At 42.2% G+C, this 15,024-nt stretch overlaps 1 protein-coding gene across 2 annotated transcripts in view; it reads left to right on the forward strand.

Moving 5' to 3' along the window:
• ARHGAP20 (Rho GTPase activating protein 20) overlaps window positions 1–15,024 on the forward strand; it is a 226,853-nt gene that overhangs the window by 141,744 nt on the left and 70,085 nt on the right. For both annotated transcript variants that reach the window (XM_040340561.1, XM_040340562.1), the window contains exon 5: window positions 1,903–1,944. In XM_040340561.1, coding sequence (XP_040196495.1) covers window positions 1,903–1,944 — 42 coding nt within the window. The remainder of the gene's footprint in view (window positions 1–1,902; window positions 1,945–15,024) is intronic.

The following is a 15,024-nucleotide window of genomic DNA, read 5'->3' on the forward strand; positions in this document are numbered from 1 at the left end:
TCAGCTTGTTCAATTAAGCTTTAACCAAAAAACCTGGATGCTGATTGGCTTCTATGCAGAGCTGCACCAGATTTTGCACTCTCCAGTTTTAATAAATCAACCCCAGTGTGTCTTCATTTGCAGGGGACCTTTGATCTGCATTTATTTTGAACCTCAGAGGTTGCTTTGAACAAATTAAGGCTCCTTCTAAAGTTTACAGGCCTGCCATTGAAACACTCAGAAGTGAAGTTTCCCCTGTGACAATCTTTGCAATACTGAAACCATCACACCAAAGATTTAAACAGATGGCTACTACAGTACAGAGTCTATTTAAGCACACACTTTTGAAAGTTAAAATAAAGTGCCATAGCCACGTATACCATTCACTGACATAACATCATAATACAATTCTACCAATATGTTTCATTTGAAGTTTCAGTTGGAGAATGATTGCTGAGTACACCTGCTTAGGAACATATGTGACAAAATCCAAATGTTTATCAAGAGTCTGTTCTTGTTGCTGGAAAACTGGCAGGAGTACATTGCTTCCTAAAATAACACCGTGGAGAACACTGATCTCCTTCCAGTTATGCTGTGGTTTCCGAGTGTGCTTCAGCAGTGCTGCACCAGGTGTCCAATTAGCAGTGTAATACAGTGAATATATATATATATATATATATATATATATATATATATATATATATATATCGGGCTAAACTGGTATTGGCTGTGGTAAACCACGCACAAGACAAGGACACCCAGGAACAGACAGTTCCAGAGCAGAAGAACTTTGCACAACAAGGCCGTAGTGTTAAAAAAAAAATGCTAATATAAGCTACTAAAAAAATGGCTTGACTATTTCCATCGGAAATTCCGACCGTGTGTATGCCCCATCTGACTTTTTTCTGAGGAATTCCATCGGAGTTTAGATAGAGAACATGAAGACATCAGCATACCAAGACATTTTGGACAATTTTATGTTCCCAACTTTGTCGAAAAAGTTTGGGGATGGCCGCTTGGTCTTCCAACATGACTACGCACCAGTGCACAAATCAAGGTCCATAAAGACATGGATGAGCGAGTTTGAGGTGGAGGAACTTGACTGGCCTGCAAAGAGTCCTGACCTCAACCCAATAAAACACTTTTGGGATGAATTAGAGCGGATACTGTGAGCCAGGCCTGCTCGTCCACCTCATTGCCTGACCTCACAAATATGCTTCTGAAAGAATGGTCAAACATTCCCATAGTCACAATTGTAAACCTTGTGGAAAGCCTTCCCAGAAGAGTTAAAGCTTTTATAGCTGCTTAGGGTGGGCCAACTCAATATTGAACCCCATGGACTAAGACTGGGATGCCATTAAAGTTCATGTGCGTGTAAAGATAGGCTTCCCAATACTTTTGGTAATATAGTGTCTATCTATCTATATTTTTATATTGTTTCAGTTGACTATGGTTTTCCATTTTATAAAACGCATTAGTAAAAATAATATTTTGATTCTTGTTTTATTTGCTTTTGTACAGCAGCCCATAGACCTCTTGAAATAAACCAGAGCTACAATTACAGATCAGCCCCCCACATTTTACCCCCTACTGGTTTTGTCTGCTATTGTTCACTTATAATAGCAATGTCTTGGGCTTATTTGCTGTTTACATTAAAAAGAGAGTTCATGTGTTAAATTAGGTATCCCATCACTTCTAGTTAGTATATGGTTTCAGTTTACTGAAGTCACTGACCTGGCTGTGGTTTCTGAATCACAAGACTGGCTGAAGAGAGTTACAGATTTGTTTGGCAGGTAGAACAGTTTAGAAATATGTGCCTTGGCTGAGTAGTTAGCTGTTTTCCTGGAGTTAGGCTTTAATGTAATATATTCCCTGAATGTAGAATTGTTTAATATGTATGGTTTTGTCTGTTTTCTCTTGCAGTACTCCAGAGGAGAAAGAAAAATGGTTTATACTTTTTGAAAGGTAGGTTGCTTCTTATTATCATGTTATTATAATGTTATCTGTATTGTTTTGTACAATGTAGAGCACAGTGCTTTATTTCCCTTATTGCTTAACCTGAACTTGTGCTTTGCCAATACCCACTCTGATCTGCCACCAATCTGTCTGTAAGTTTCAAGAATTTCAATTTTTCCATTTGGAATAGCATAATTAAAATTTTCCTCCTGCAGCTGCTGAATTCCGGTGGGAGGGAGAGGAGGAGAAGCCGTCTTTCAGCATTTGCAGGAGGAAAATGGAGAGGATCGGTTCCTGTATATGACGCCCCCGCCCCACCACCCTTCCTGTCCAAATTCAAAACAGAATGTGACAGAGAGGCCCCAAGAGCCCCCTAGAGTATGGGGGCAGGGTTGCTATTGCAACCACTAACGCTACACCAGTGGTTGGGGTTGTGTGGTAAAAATATGGCAAAACTATGGTGTTTTACCTCCCTCCAAAACGTAAATGTAAACAAGCCCTTACTGCCCTGAGCCCCCTATTAGGCACTTTCACACCGATGCACCTGCAGCTTTCCTGGGTTAGCTGACCTTTGCCATAGACTTCTATTATATCTTGCATAGACTTCATAGACTTCTATTATATCTTATATCGGAAAGTGAGTTTCAGGATTCAGGAGTTTAGGAGTTTTGGTGCATTTTCAGAAAGTGCATCACACCCTTAAGATATAATAGGAGTCTATGTCTCAGTAAAGCTAACCCGCAGGACACCCACAGGTGCACTGCGCTGCACCTGCGGATCAGTGTGAAAGCAGCCTAATAGGCCCTGTTGTAGGTGCTAATATGCCCATTGCAAATACGCAGTGTATGTGTGACCTTCTTTTCGTCTTCCAGCTTCTGCTGGCATCACTCCCCAGGTGAAGTGCACTTGGTATCGCTCCGCCTGGAACAGGACCCCCTCACTAGCCACCTGCTTCCTCTGCTGCTGGCTCGATGCACTCTGATGCTCTGGGATGGCGGATCGGGAAGCCCAGATCACGATCAATGAGTTGCCGACCCCAGGCATACATTTCCCTGGTTTGAAGTCAAGGGCTACATCAGAGGGCTCAGAGGGCCACATGTGCCACAGGTGGAGCACCCCTGTTATAGGTGTACCCTTATGGGTTGAGCCAGCCCTTGTCTTCTTATATGTCTAATAAATGTCTGAGACCCTTCCAACAGAAAGCGCTTAGTGCTATATTTCCCAACTATGTTTGTTGATAATCTGAGAGTGCTGGGTGTCCCTGCCTATCTTTTTGTGCTCAAACGTCTTTTAATGCATACCCTAAAATGTAAAATACATTTAAAAAATCAGCAGGAAGCAAGAGTGCCTCTTATAATGACCACAGCAGGTGTGCTGAGCCAAGAATTCAACACAAGATACTTCACCAAAAGAGTTCCCATAAAATACAGTCTGGTGATTTAAAGAGTAACTGTACTTGTCACCAACAAGGCCACACAACTATTTATCAAAATATTGCAGGATAAAAGAGAAGTATGGTGACTGTCAGTGAGTGGCTCTTTGCTCTGCCCCCCTCTGTGCTTACTGGAGTGCTGGGCTGTGGAGGGGGCGGGAGCTTCCGGCTCAGGCTCTCTGCGGCTCGCTGAAAGACTGAGCCGGTTGTCGGTCCAGGCATGTGAACGGACTTCATTGTTGCTGTCTGCTGAAAACGGGTCACAGAACAAACTGCACTCCTGTGATTCATAGGAGAAGTGCAGCCAAATGAGATTTGGCTGTGTTTCTCCTTTAAGCCCACACATGCACGCTGTGCCCTCATACAATCCCATCTTTTTCAAGTACAAGATTGTATTTAAGACTGGCTGGGCTGGGTATACACGGTTAGTTTTTTTTCATTCGGCTAATGGACTGAAAAAAAAACATACTGATTTCTCCATCCATACAAGTGAAGTGGATGGAGGGATCCTCTTTATTAGGGATGAGCCGAACACCCCCCTGTTCAGTTTGCACCAGAACCTTCGAACGGACCGAACTTTAGCGCAAACTTTAGAACCCCATTGAAGTCTGTGGGACTCGAATGTTCGAATTCAAAAATGCTAATTTTAAATGCTAATATGCAAGTTATTGTCCTAAAACGGGTTTGGGGACCCGGGTCTTGCCCCAGGGAACATGTATCAATGCAAAAAAAAGTTTTAAAAACTGAAGTTTTTTCGGTAGCAGTGATTTTAATGATGCTTAAAGTGAATAAAAAATATTGAAAATTCCTTTAAATATCATACCTGCTGGGTGTCTATAGTATGCCTGTGAAGTGGCACATGTTTCCCATGTTTAGAACTGTCCCTGCACAAAATGACATTACTATAAGAAAAAAGTAATTTAAAACTGCTTGTGGCTTTAATGTAATGTCTGGTCCCTGCAATATGGATGAAAATCATTGAGAAAAATAGCATGGGTTTCTCCCCCCTCCACCCAGGTCATTAACAGCACCTTTGACCATATATACTTTGAACAGCAGTATACAGGCGGTGCAAACAAGACAGGGACTGTAGGTTTGTTGTTAAGTAGAGTCTGTTTGTAATTTTGAACTGGTACTTTTTTAAAGTGTAGCTCCAGCCAAAAAATCTATTTTTAAGCTTTTTGGAAAACATAGAGAAGGGTTATCACCCCTGTAACATTTGTTTTGCTGTCTGTGCGCATCTGTTCAGAAGATTGCACCTCACTTTCTGTCCCAATGACAATTTTTTTTTTTTTTAAAAGTGGGTTTTTTAGTGAAACAAGGATTGGTGATAAAGCATCAATGGACAGGAGACACCTCTTACAGAAGAGAATTTCCCTTTCTAGGGGTAGATTTCCTCTCACTTCCTGTTGTCGCCTTCCGTTTGCAAGTAGGAGTCGTTTGTAAGTTGGATGTTTGAAAGTAGGGGCCTGCCGTATATACTCTGCAGAAATTTGGGCGCTAGGTGTTGGTGTTGCCACAACACTGTAAGCCCTCAGAGTTAATCTTGGTGGGCGCTGGAACGCCCTGCTGTGAAATATTAGATCAAGAATTGTAATTACATGCACCCGTTGAACAGGGGCAGAAAAATTGGGCCTTAGGCACTGGTGCTGGTGCCACAACACTGCAACCCCTCACAGATACTCTAGTTGGAGTGCAGTAATAAGCCCTGCTGCAAAGTATTGCATGAGGACACAGACAGTACACACACCACGTAGCTTTAGGTGTACACTGTGCAGAGGACACAGACAGTACACCACGTAAAAGTACTTGCAGAATGATCCCCTGCCTGTGGTATTTATATGAGCAGATCTCTGCCTGTAGGAATTAATATGAAAACACCAGCTTTACGTAGCTTTAGGTGCACACTGTGCAGAGGACACAGACAGTACACCACGTGAAAGTACTTGCAGAATGATCCCCTGCCTGTGGTATTAATTTTTCTGAACATGGGTTCGTCTCGAACACGAAGCTCATCCCTACTCCCTATCGTGCCACTGTTTTCTGACAGTGGGCACTCACTGCTGTCATAATACACTAATCAGCAGCCACAGCCATGATGGATGAATGTTTTTCAGCATGGCCGTTTGACAGAAGTCCATCTAATGATCAACTTCAGTTGAACTATGAGGGCCAAACAAAGATTGAAATGTAGCCGCTTGTACCCCCCTTTACCCAATTCTTACAGCAGAAGTACAGAGCTCATAAACTAACCCATCTGAAAAAGAGTATGATGAGCATCTGCGTGGACTTGGCAATATCTCTAAAAATCTGGGGCAGTTGAGTATATGTGGGGGACAAGGGGGACTACAGTATGAAAGGTGCAATTATATTTTAGGTAATATTTTTCATCTTTTGGTATGCATTTCTTTTACGCATATTATCAGTAATAATGCATAGGCTTTCACTGCCAATGGCGCATAGATGCATCAAAAAATGAATAAGGGACCCAAAATGTAAACCAGAACAATTTAAACCAATGGCTAACCTATGTATAAAATATCAGCTCATATATGCTGAGCGTTTAGTAAACTTTCGGGTTCAGTTGGACCTCGGATTACGAGCATAATCCGTTCCAGGAGTATGCTCGTAATCCAAAGTACTCGCATATCAAAGCAAGTTCTCCCATTGAAGTCAATGGAAACTAAAATAATTTGTTCCGCATTGACTTCAGTGGGATGCAATACAGAATGCGGCCAGAGGTGGGGGGCGCCAGAGAGCGCAAACGTCGAAAATGACACTTTGGCTCGTTTCCTGCGCCCCCCGTACCTCAGGCCAAATGAGGTACTGTAGGCCAATGTTCGGCTTTTCTCAGCTCCTGCGCCCCCGCACATCAGGGCACATGAAGTACTGCAGGACGATTTTTGGCTCTGCTCGGCTTCTGCGCCCCCGTACCGCAGGCCAAATGAGGTACTGCAGGCCTATTTAGCTTGAATTCTGCTCATCTTGCGAGTCAACACTCGCAAAACTAGTCAGAATTAAAAAATAAAAGTTGCTCACAAACCCAGTTACTCTTAAACCGAGGTTCCACTGTATTTGTACAGAGGTGGGAACAAATGCTGCTCACTGATTGGATGGACGCAGCTGCCATTTAGCCATGTGATAACACTTTCCACTGTCAGTGCTGGATTCATAACATCAGGCACTTATTAAAAAAATAACACAGCACTTTTGTTTTCCTTTTTTATATTTTTGAAATACAAACTGCTCCCTTCCACTGTACCAAGTATAAATCACTTTCATAATAAAAAATGCTTACTGTCAGGGATATGATGGATGGTTTTATTGTGATACGGAGATGCATGCTGGACGATCAGTTGCTGCTGGATTCCTGTGGTCTGCCTGGCTTTATTTTCAGTCTGCGGAATTTCTGCTGCTTGGACTGAAAAGTTCAAGTCCACTTTTTTATTGTGGTGTCGAAATGAAAAGTAATCACTTTTCTAACAGTTAACAAATCAACCATTACATTTTTTTTTGCTACCTTTTCTATTTTAAGGGTGAAAAAATTACAACATCTGTACACTGTATTTTGTGCTGATTGTAAGGAACAGTCCACCCAAAAGTGATACCTAAAGTCAAGTCCGGATGATCGTTTGGCTTGTGTTATCTCTAAGGACCTCCAGCAGAAAGTCGTATGTCGGAGTTCTTGGCTCTGATTCTGCTTTTGGTCTTTTTGGGCACTTCCTCACACTTTTGGGTGTTTCTGCTTCTGTTATAGTAAACAGAATGTGGCTGGACACGGATTTGGTTTTCTTTAGGTATGACCTGTTAGATCTATATTTTTTTCAGCTGGATAACGCTGTTCTGTTTTCCATAAAGTGGCATAAAAAACAAAGCAGTTCCCTACTTACTTGTCTGGTGGCCCCTGTCTGCTATATTTATTCTCTTTGATATCTGTTATGTTTCAGGTTACAAAGCATGGTGAAGTCATTTACTAATTAAATAAAAGTTATTTTCTGTTTAATTTTGCACATCTGTTTTAACTCATTTATAAAATGAAGTAACATAAATATCAAAAATACCACCCCCTTGTTATCTCTTGCCTTTGCTACTGCAACTCCACTTGACTAACATTCAAAATAAAAACCTAAACCGTTCTGTTCACTTCTGCCAAGACGCCCTGCTTTCTAGCTTCCTCATCACCTCTCATCTCCTCCCATGCTCTCCTCCAGGGTTTTCCCTGAGCTTCTCCCATCCTCTGGAACTCTATACCCCCAATTTGTCCAGCTATCTTCTACTCTGTCTGCCTTTTGACAATCCCTGGAAACTTACCTCTTCAGAGAAGCCTATCCTGTTTCCACCTTACAACTGAACTTTTACTTTCCCCATCAACTGACCCGACACAGTTACTACGATTTGTATCACTTGCCCTTCCCTTTTAGAAACAGGATCCTCCAGTCCAAATACTTTTTTTTTACTTACTGTATATTGTTACTGTACTGTTTCACTTCATATTGTAAAGACTGCTGGCATTATATAGATCCTGTATAATAAGTAATTTAATAATAAATATTAATAGTAAAAAAATATATAACCAAACAATTAACAAAAAACTGTCAAAGCAAGAAGTTAAGCACTTAAGGAGCGAGCCTATTTTTCAGATGTGTTGTTTACAAGTTAAAAACATTTTTTTTGCTAGAAAATTACTTAGAACCCCCAAACATTATAAAAAAAATTCTAAGACACTAGGGAATAAAATGGCAGCATTGCAATACTTTTTGTCACACCATATTTGCGCAGTGGTCTTCATTTTTGTTGAATAAAAAAATAAGACAACAGTAAAGTTAGCCCAATTTTTTGAAAGATAATGTGATGCCAAGTAAATTTATACCCAACATGTCATGCTTCAAAATTGCGCCCGCTTGTGGAATGGCGACAAACTTTTCCCCTTAAAAATCTCTATAGGCGACAATTAAAAAATTCTACAGGTTGCATGTTTTGAGTTACAGAGGAGGTCTAGGGCTAGAATTATTGCTCTCACTCTAATGATCGCGGCAATATCTCACATGTGTTTTTTGAACACCGTTATCATATGCGGAGCTGCGCACGTATGCGTTCACTTCTGCGCGCAAGCTCGTCGGGACGGGAAGGTTTAAAAAATGTTTTTTTTTCTTATTTATTTTACTTTATTTTAATAATTTGTACACTGTTTAAAAAAAAATGGGCCACTTTTATTCCTATTACAAGGAATGTAAACAGCCCTTTTAATAGAAAAAAACATGACAGGTCCCCTTAAATGTGAGATCTGGGGTCACTTAAATGCACAAAAAAAAAAAAAAAATAAGATTACAGGTCACTTTTTGAATAACATTGCTGCATCATAATGCTTATTAAATTGCACCACATGAACTGTTCTGTGAGTGTCAATATACACAAGAGAAGCAAGATCTGCAGTCAGGGAACTATCGGGAAAGGTAGAGAAACAATGCATACCAAACACTCTCAAAGTATTTAGATGGAGTTTTTCAGGGCATGTCTGGTTTGACAAAAGTGCAGTACTGGTTTTAGCATGCATATCAATGCACTTTGAATGCAAATTTACATGCATTATTGCTAACTGACATGCATTGACACTCATTTTAAAGCAGGTTCCGATGCACATAAATTTGCATTTTGATGGTTTCACATTGCTTTTAATGGAAATCCCATCTGGTAAAAATGAAGAAATGTGAATGGATCCTAATCCATGAAGAAAGTAAAACCCAAATGTAACTGTTGTGATAGCTGGGAATTCTAGATCTACTAGGGCCAAATTCTCAAAAGAGATACGACGGAGTAACTGCTGTTACTCCGTCGTATCCCTGGTCCTAACTATGGAACTGATCCACAGAATCAGTTTTCCATAGTTAGGGAGAAGATCCGGCATGTATAATTGAATTACACTGCCGGATCTTAGGATGCAGTACCGCATCCGCCGCTGGGGGCATTTCGTGTCGAAATGCCGCCTCGGGTATGCAAATTAGCACTTACGGAGATCCACGAAGCTTTTCTGCTTCGTTTTTTCTCCGTAAGTATTAAGTTGCATACGCAAAATTAGGGCTGCTTTTACATGGTGTAAAGTTAGTACACCATGTAAAAGCAGACCCTTCTGTCTAGCGACGCGGTTTTTTTTCGAATTTGAATTTTTTTTTCACGCCGTATCTTTTTTTTTCCCGACGCAACTTTATTGACCCGTCGCAATCCACAAAGCCCGGCGTAACGTAATTTTGCGCTATGCACGTCGGGAAAATGACGTCACGAGCATGCGCAGTACGGCCAGCGCGGGAGCGCACCTCATTTAAATGGGAATCGCCCCCATGAAATGAGGAACGCCTTGCGCCGGCGGAATTTAAGTTACACGGGCAGAAATTTCTAGGTAAGTGCTTTGTGGATCGGGCACTTAGGTAGAAATTTTAAGGCAGTGTAACTTAAATTAGAATTTTGCCGTTACGCCGGGTCTTTGTGGATTTGGCCCCTAGATTCTATCATCATTAGCCCTTGTTAAAAATGTAAGAAACATTTAAAGTGTCAGATCTTTTCAAGAGTGATATTTTAACTATGGGTGGAGTCTGGTAGGTTATGTCAGCCCCTGGATTTATAGATATCTTGGGTGTTCCAACAGTGAGATCTCCCGATCATAATTTCTGACTCCTTTCCAGTCCTCCTGAGAGTCTTGGGTATTCCCGCCATGTTTATTGATGTTTATATGTTACAGCTCCACATATTAATGGGTCTACACACATGCTATTAGTAAAACCCTCAAGAAAGACCCAGGAACAATATTATATAATTAAATAATAGGCAGCACTCCAAACCGATAACGTTTTGATTTTCATGTATTTATGATAGAAAGCATCATATACAAAGACTAAAGCCTCGTACACACGACCAAGTTTCTCGGCAAAAACCAGCAAGAAACTTGCTGTTTTGTTTTTTTTGCCGAGGAAACCGGTCGTGTGTACACTTTTCGATGAGGAAACTGTCGAGGATCTCGTCGAGCCAAAAAGAGAGCATGTCTTCTTTTTCCTCGAAGGCAATGGAGAAATTTGGCTCGCCGAGATCCTCAACAGCCTAACAAGGAACTCGACAAGCAAAACGATGTGTTTCGCCCGTCGAGTTCCTCGGTCGTGTGTACGAGGCTTAAGTGGTAAGCACTTCTGCCTAGCATCACTAGGTTTGAATCCCAACCAAGGCACTACCTGTGCAAATGGGAAGAAATTCTGGACAGCCACACTTCAAAAAAAATTTGCCTTTATTCAAAAAATGGATTCAAAAATACATGCCACAGCAGATCAGAACGGACAGAAGGCTGACGCGTTTCACACTAACAAACAGTGCTTAGTCACCTGCCTGGAGTTTGCATGTTCTCCTGTGCCTGCGTGGATGTACTGTGGTTTCCTCCCACACTCCGAAAACATGTTGGTAGGTTGTCTCCTGCCTAAATTGGCCCTAGTATGTGTATGTGAGTAAGGGGCCTTAGATTGTAAGCTCCTTGAGGGAAGGGACTGTAAAGTGCTGTGTAATGTGGCGGTGCTATATAAGTATCTGTAATAAATAAATAAATATAGAGAAATAGTGCAACAGAGTATATTCAAAAAATCTCCCCACAGTTCATCTATCTAGACCAGGGGTGCCCAAACCTTTAAAGAGCGAGGGCCACTTAAGCAACTTGGTAATCGGTCGCGGGCCACAATGATTCAGGATTCAGCCCACTCTACTCTATGGGCCCTCTGATCCGATCCGCCCAGCTGGAAGAGGACAGATCCCGCTGCAACTGCGGATCAGTTTGAAAGCTGCCCAGTAACCACTTCAGAAAGCTATGCCCATTTATACATTGTGATTTTAGTATTAAACTTACCTTTAATAACAGTCTTCCAATCAGGTATCGCCAGCTGTTGCTGTCCCAGGCCGAGTGCATTTGGTATCACTTCACCGCCAAGGAGGCGGCTATATAAAAGAAGCATCAGCTTATGCAGCTCTGCCACTTTCTTCCTCCACCGCCAGCTTTTTTCACAACACTGATGCTCTGGGATGGCAGGTTGGGAACCCACAATCTGGACTTACTAACCTACCATCGCAGAGTAAGAGGTCGCGGGCCACACCAAAGGGCACCGCAGGCCACTGGTTGGACACCCCATATCTACACAAGGACAACTTCTAAGCTACAAGCATCATATACATTTACTATTTACTATTAGAACAGGGAGGAGATCCAGGCTAATAGTATAGCAATTGACAAACATCAATACCGGAAAAAGACGTTCGCTGACGTGCAGAGACACAAGATCATGCAGAGGTGGGAATTACAAGGTTTCAGAGTAAAAGCCCCTTGCTCAAGGGAGATCCATCTGGAGAAAGGGGGTTTTACTCCAAAACTTTGTGATTCCCTCCTTTGTGTCCGCATGCCAGCTAAAGGCTTTTTCTGGTATCTATTCATGTGTATTGATGTTTGTCAATTGCTGTACTATTAGCCTGGATCTCATCCCTGTTCTAATGAAAACGTGTATGTTGCTTGTAGCTTAGACGTTTTCTTTGTCTAGATCAGGGGTCTCAAAATCTGCAGCCCTGGGGCCAGATGTGACCCATTGCTTGCTTTTATGCGGCCCTTGGGGCACTGTTTCAGCCACTGATATTAACAATGGGACTAAATCCCCCCCCCCCCCACTCACACCAATGAAGGGATACAATTCCTCCCAATTACACAAAAGATGGGGCACTATTCCCCCCCAATGACACCAACGATGGGGCACTATCCCCCCCAGTGACGCAAATGATGGGGCACAATTTCTCCCAATGACACCAATGATGGGGTATGATTTCTTCCAATGACAGCAATAATGGGGTCCAGTGGCACCAAGGATGGGGCACAATTCCTCCCAGTGGCACCAAGGACAGGGCACAATTCCTCCCAGTGGCACCAAGGACAGGGCACAATTCCTCCCAGTGGCACCAAGGACGGGGCACAATTCCTCCCAGTGACACCAAGGACGGGGCACAATTCCTCCCAGTGGCAACAAGGACGGGGCACAATTCCTCCCAGTGACACCAAGGACGGGCACAATTCCTCCCAGTGACACCAATGATGGAGCCCAATGAGGGGGCACAATTCCTCCCAGTGACACAAATGATGAGGCACAATTACTCCCACTGAGATAAACAGTGGGGCATTATTTTTTTTCTCCCTGAGGTCAGGACCTTTTGTAATCCCAATGGCCACAGTCTGGCCCCCCCCCTAAAATCTGGCAGGACAGTAAACTGGCCCTTTGTTTAGAAAGTTTGGAGACCCCTGGTCTAGATAGAGGAACTGTGGGGAGATCTTGTGCATGTACTCTGCTGGACTGTTATTTCGCTTTATGATGCTTTCATTCATAAATACAGTAAAACCTTGGTTTGCGAGCATAATTCGTTCAAGAGACATGTAATCCAAAGCACTTGTATATCAAAGCATTTTTTTACAGGGTATAAAAGACAAGAGAGTCACCTCTAAGGCCCCTTTCATAATGAGGAGTTTTTCAGGTGGTACAGTGCTAAAAATAGCGCCTAAATACCACCTGAAAAACTCCTGCCCAGCCTTCTCAATGTGAAAGCCCGAGGGCTTTCACACTGAGGCGATGCGCTGGCAGGAGATAAAAAAATCTCCTGTGAGCAGCACCTTTGGAGCGGTGAGAGGAGCGATGTGTATACCGCTCCTTCCCATTTAAAACAATGGGAAACCGCGGTAAATCCGCCTGCAATGTGCCTCTGCAGAGGTGCATTGCAGGCTGTATTTACCCTTTTTAGGCCGCTAGCGGGGGTTAATACCGCACCGCTAGCTGCCGAATTCTGCCGCAATTCCGCTATTTTTAGCGGCGCTATACCGCCACCGCACCTCCACTGCCCCGTGTGAAAGGGGCCTAAGTGTAGCAATAAGTTGCTAAATGTTGTACCTTCATTAAATGTAACCATATTGCTACACTTAGAGGCTCCTCTCTTCTTTTTTATACTCAGTTGTGACAGGACGCTACTCTTATATCAAGACATCGCTTGTATATCAAGACAAAATTTATGAAAAAAAAATTCTTGTCTTGCAAAACGCTCTCAAACCAAGTTACTCTCAAACCAAGGTTTTACTGTATATGAAAATCAAAACGTTATTTGCTGCCTTTTATTTATTTATAGAGTATTATTTCTGCACGCATTCTAGCTATGATCAGTGTCCACTCTCCCTGCTAGGTTGTTTATGTAGATTATATTGTGCAGAAAATATTGTGAAGAGTCCACCTCCCTCATAATGGCTACATCATGTGTGCAGACCCAGGAAATCACATACAGAGATTTCATCAATAGAGTCCCTGAGAAATATAAGAAATTCTCCAGCATCTACCAAAAACAAAAGTATCCGCTTTCACTGCTCTCCAACTGCTGCGGATGTTTTACACTTTTAGAAGGGTTAAATACTTTGCCCCCCCCCCCTGTCACATTCAGTGGTCCCTCCTGCCAACACGTATTTCCTATAGAGATGTACAAGTGTGCAGGAGGAACCACTGCATGTAGTGGGGGGAGCAGGTATTTACACACATGGAAGTGTAAAATAACTGTAGCATCAGGGAGCAGTAAAAACAGACATTTCGTTTTGGGTAAATGTTGGAGAGTATAACCACCTGACAGTTTCTTATATTTCTCAGGGACTGTATCGGTCACTGATGAGAAAGCATTTCAACACAGGGGACCATTGGAATGGTAAGTAAAGATGGGCCTCTTTTCTCAGTGACCTTGTGGGGACAGGGTCATTTTAATTTCACAATTGTAGTCATACGAACACTCTTGCTCTAAGATCTGTTTGGACGGAAACCAATTAACTACTATTGGGACTGACATATCAAATTTATTTACCAAAGCAGAAAAGAAAATCAATGCAAAAGGGAGACATTTACCCATATTAAGCAATTATATCCCTTATTTTATTTTTCCAGTAACTGAAAAATGAAACCTCATTATTTGTTATTGCCAGCTGTTCCATTTTTTTCTCCAGTTTTCGTTAATCAGCTCAGCACATTTCAAGTGTTTAAGAAGAAAGTGGAGCACTGTGAGGAAACTTGCATAGACATGGGTAGAATATACAAACTCCATGCAGACAAGACCTTTAGTAAATCATATCAACCAATCAACAATCATAATTTCCTGCTTTAACTGATATAATGATTCTGTGGGATGGGTTAATATTCCTTGCATTATCATTCCTGATGTTTGAAGTTATGACCTTATTTTCAACATTATTGTTCTTTTAAAGTGAATCTCCACATTTTCTATGAAAATAAGAATGCACTTATTTCCATTCCGACGATTATGGTAAATTTCCTACAGATTCTTCCCAGATTCTGTTCTGTAGGTAACTGAGAGGCCCCGTACACACGAGGAGAGATGTCCGATGAAAACGGTCCGCGGACCGTTTTCATCGGACATGTCTCCTGGGAGCTTTTGGTCTCATGTGTGTACACACCATCAGACCAAAATCCCTGCGGACAGAGAACGCGGTGACGTAGAAGACACCAACGTTCTCAAACACGGAAGTGCAATGCTTCCACGCATGCATCAAATCAATTTGACGCATGCGCGGGATTTCGGGACGCTGGTTACACGTCATAACCAGCGGACATGTC

This window comes from Rana temporaria, chromosome 2 (genome assembly GCF_905171775.1).
Source record: "Rana temporaria chromosome 2, aRanTem1.1, whole genome shotgun sequence".
NCBI lineage: Eukaryota > Metazoa > Chordata > Amphibia > Anura > Ranidae > Rana > Rana temporaria.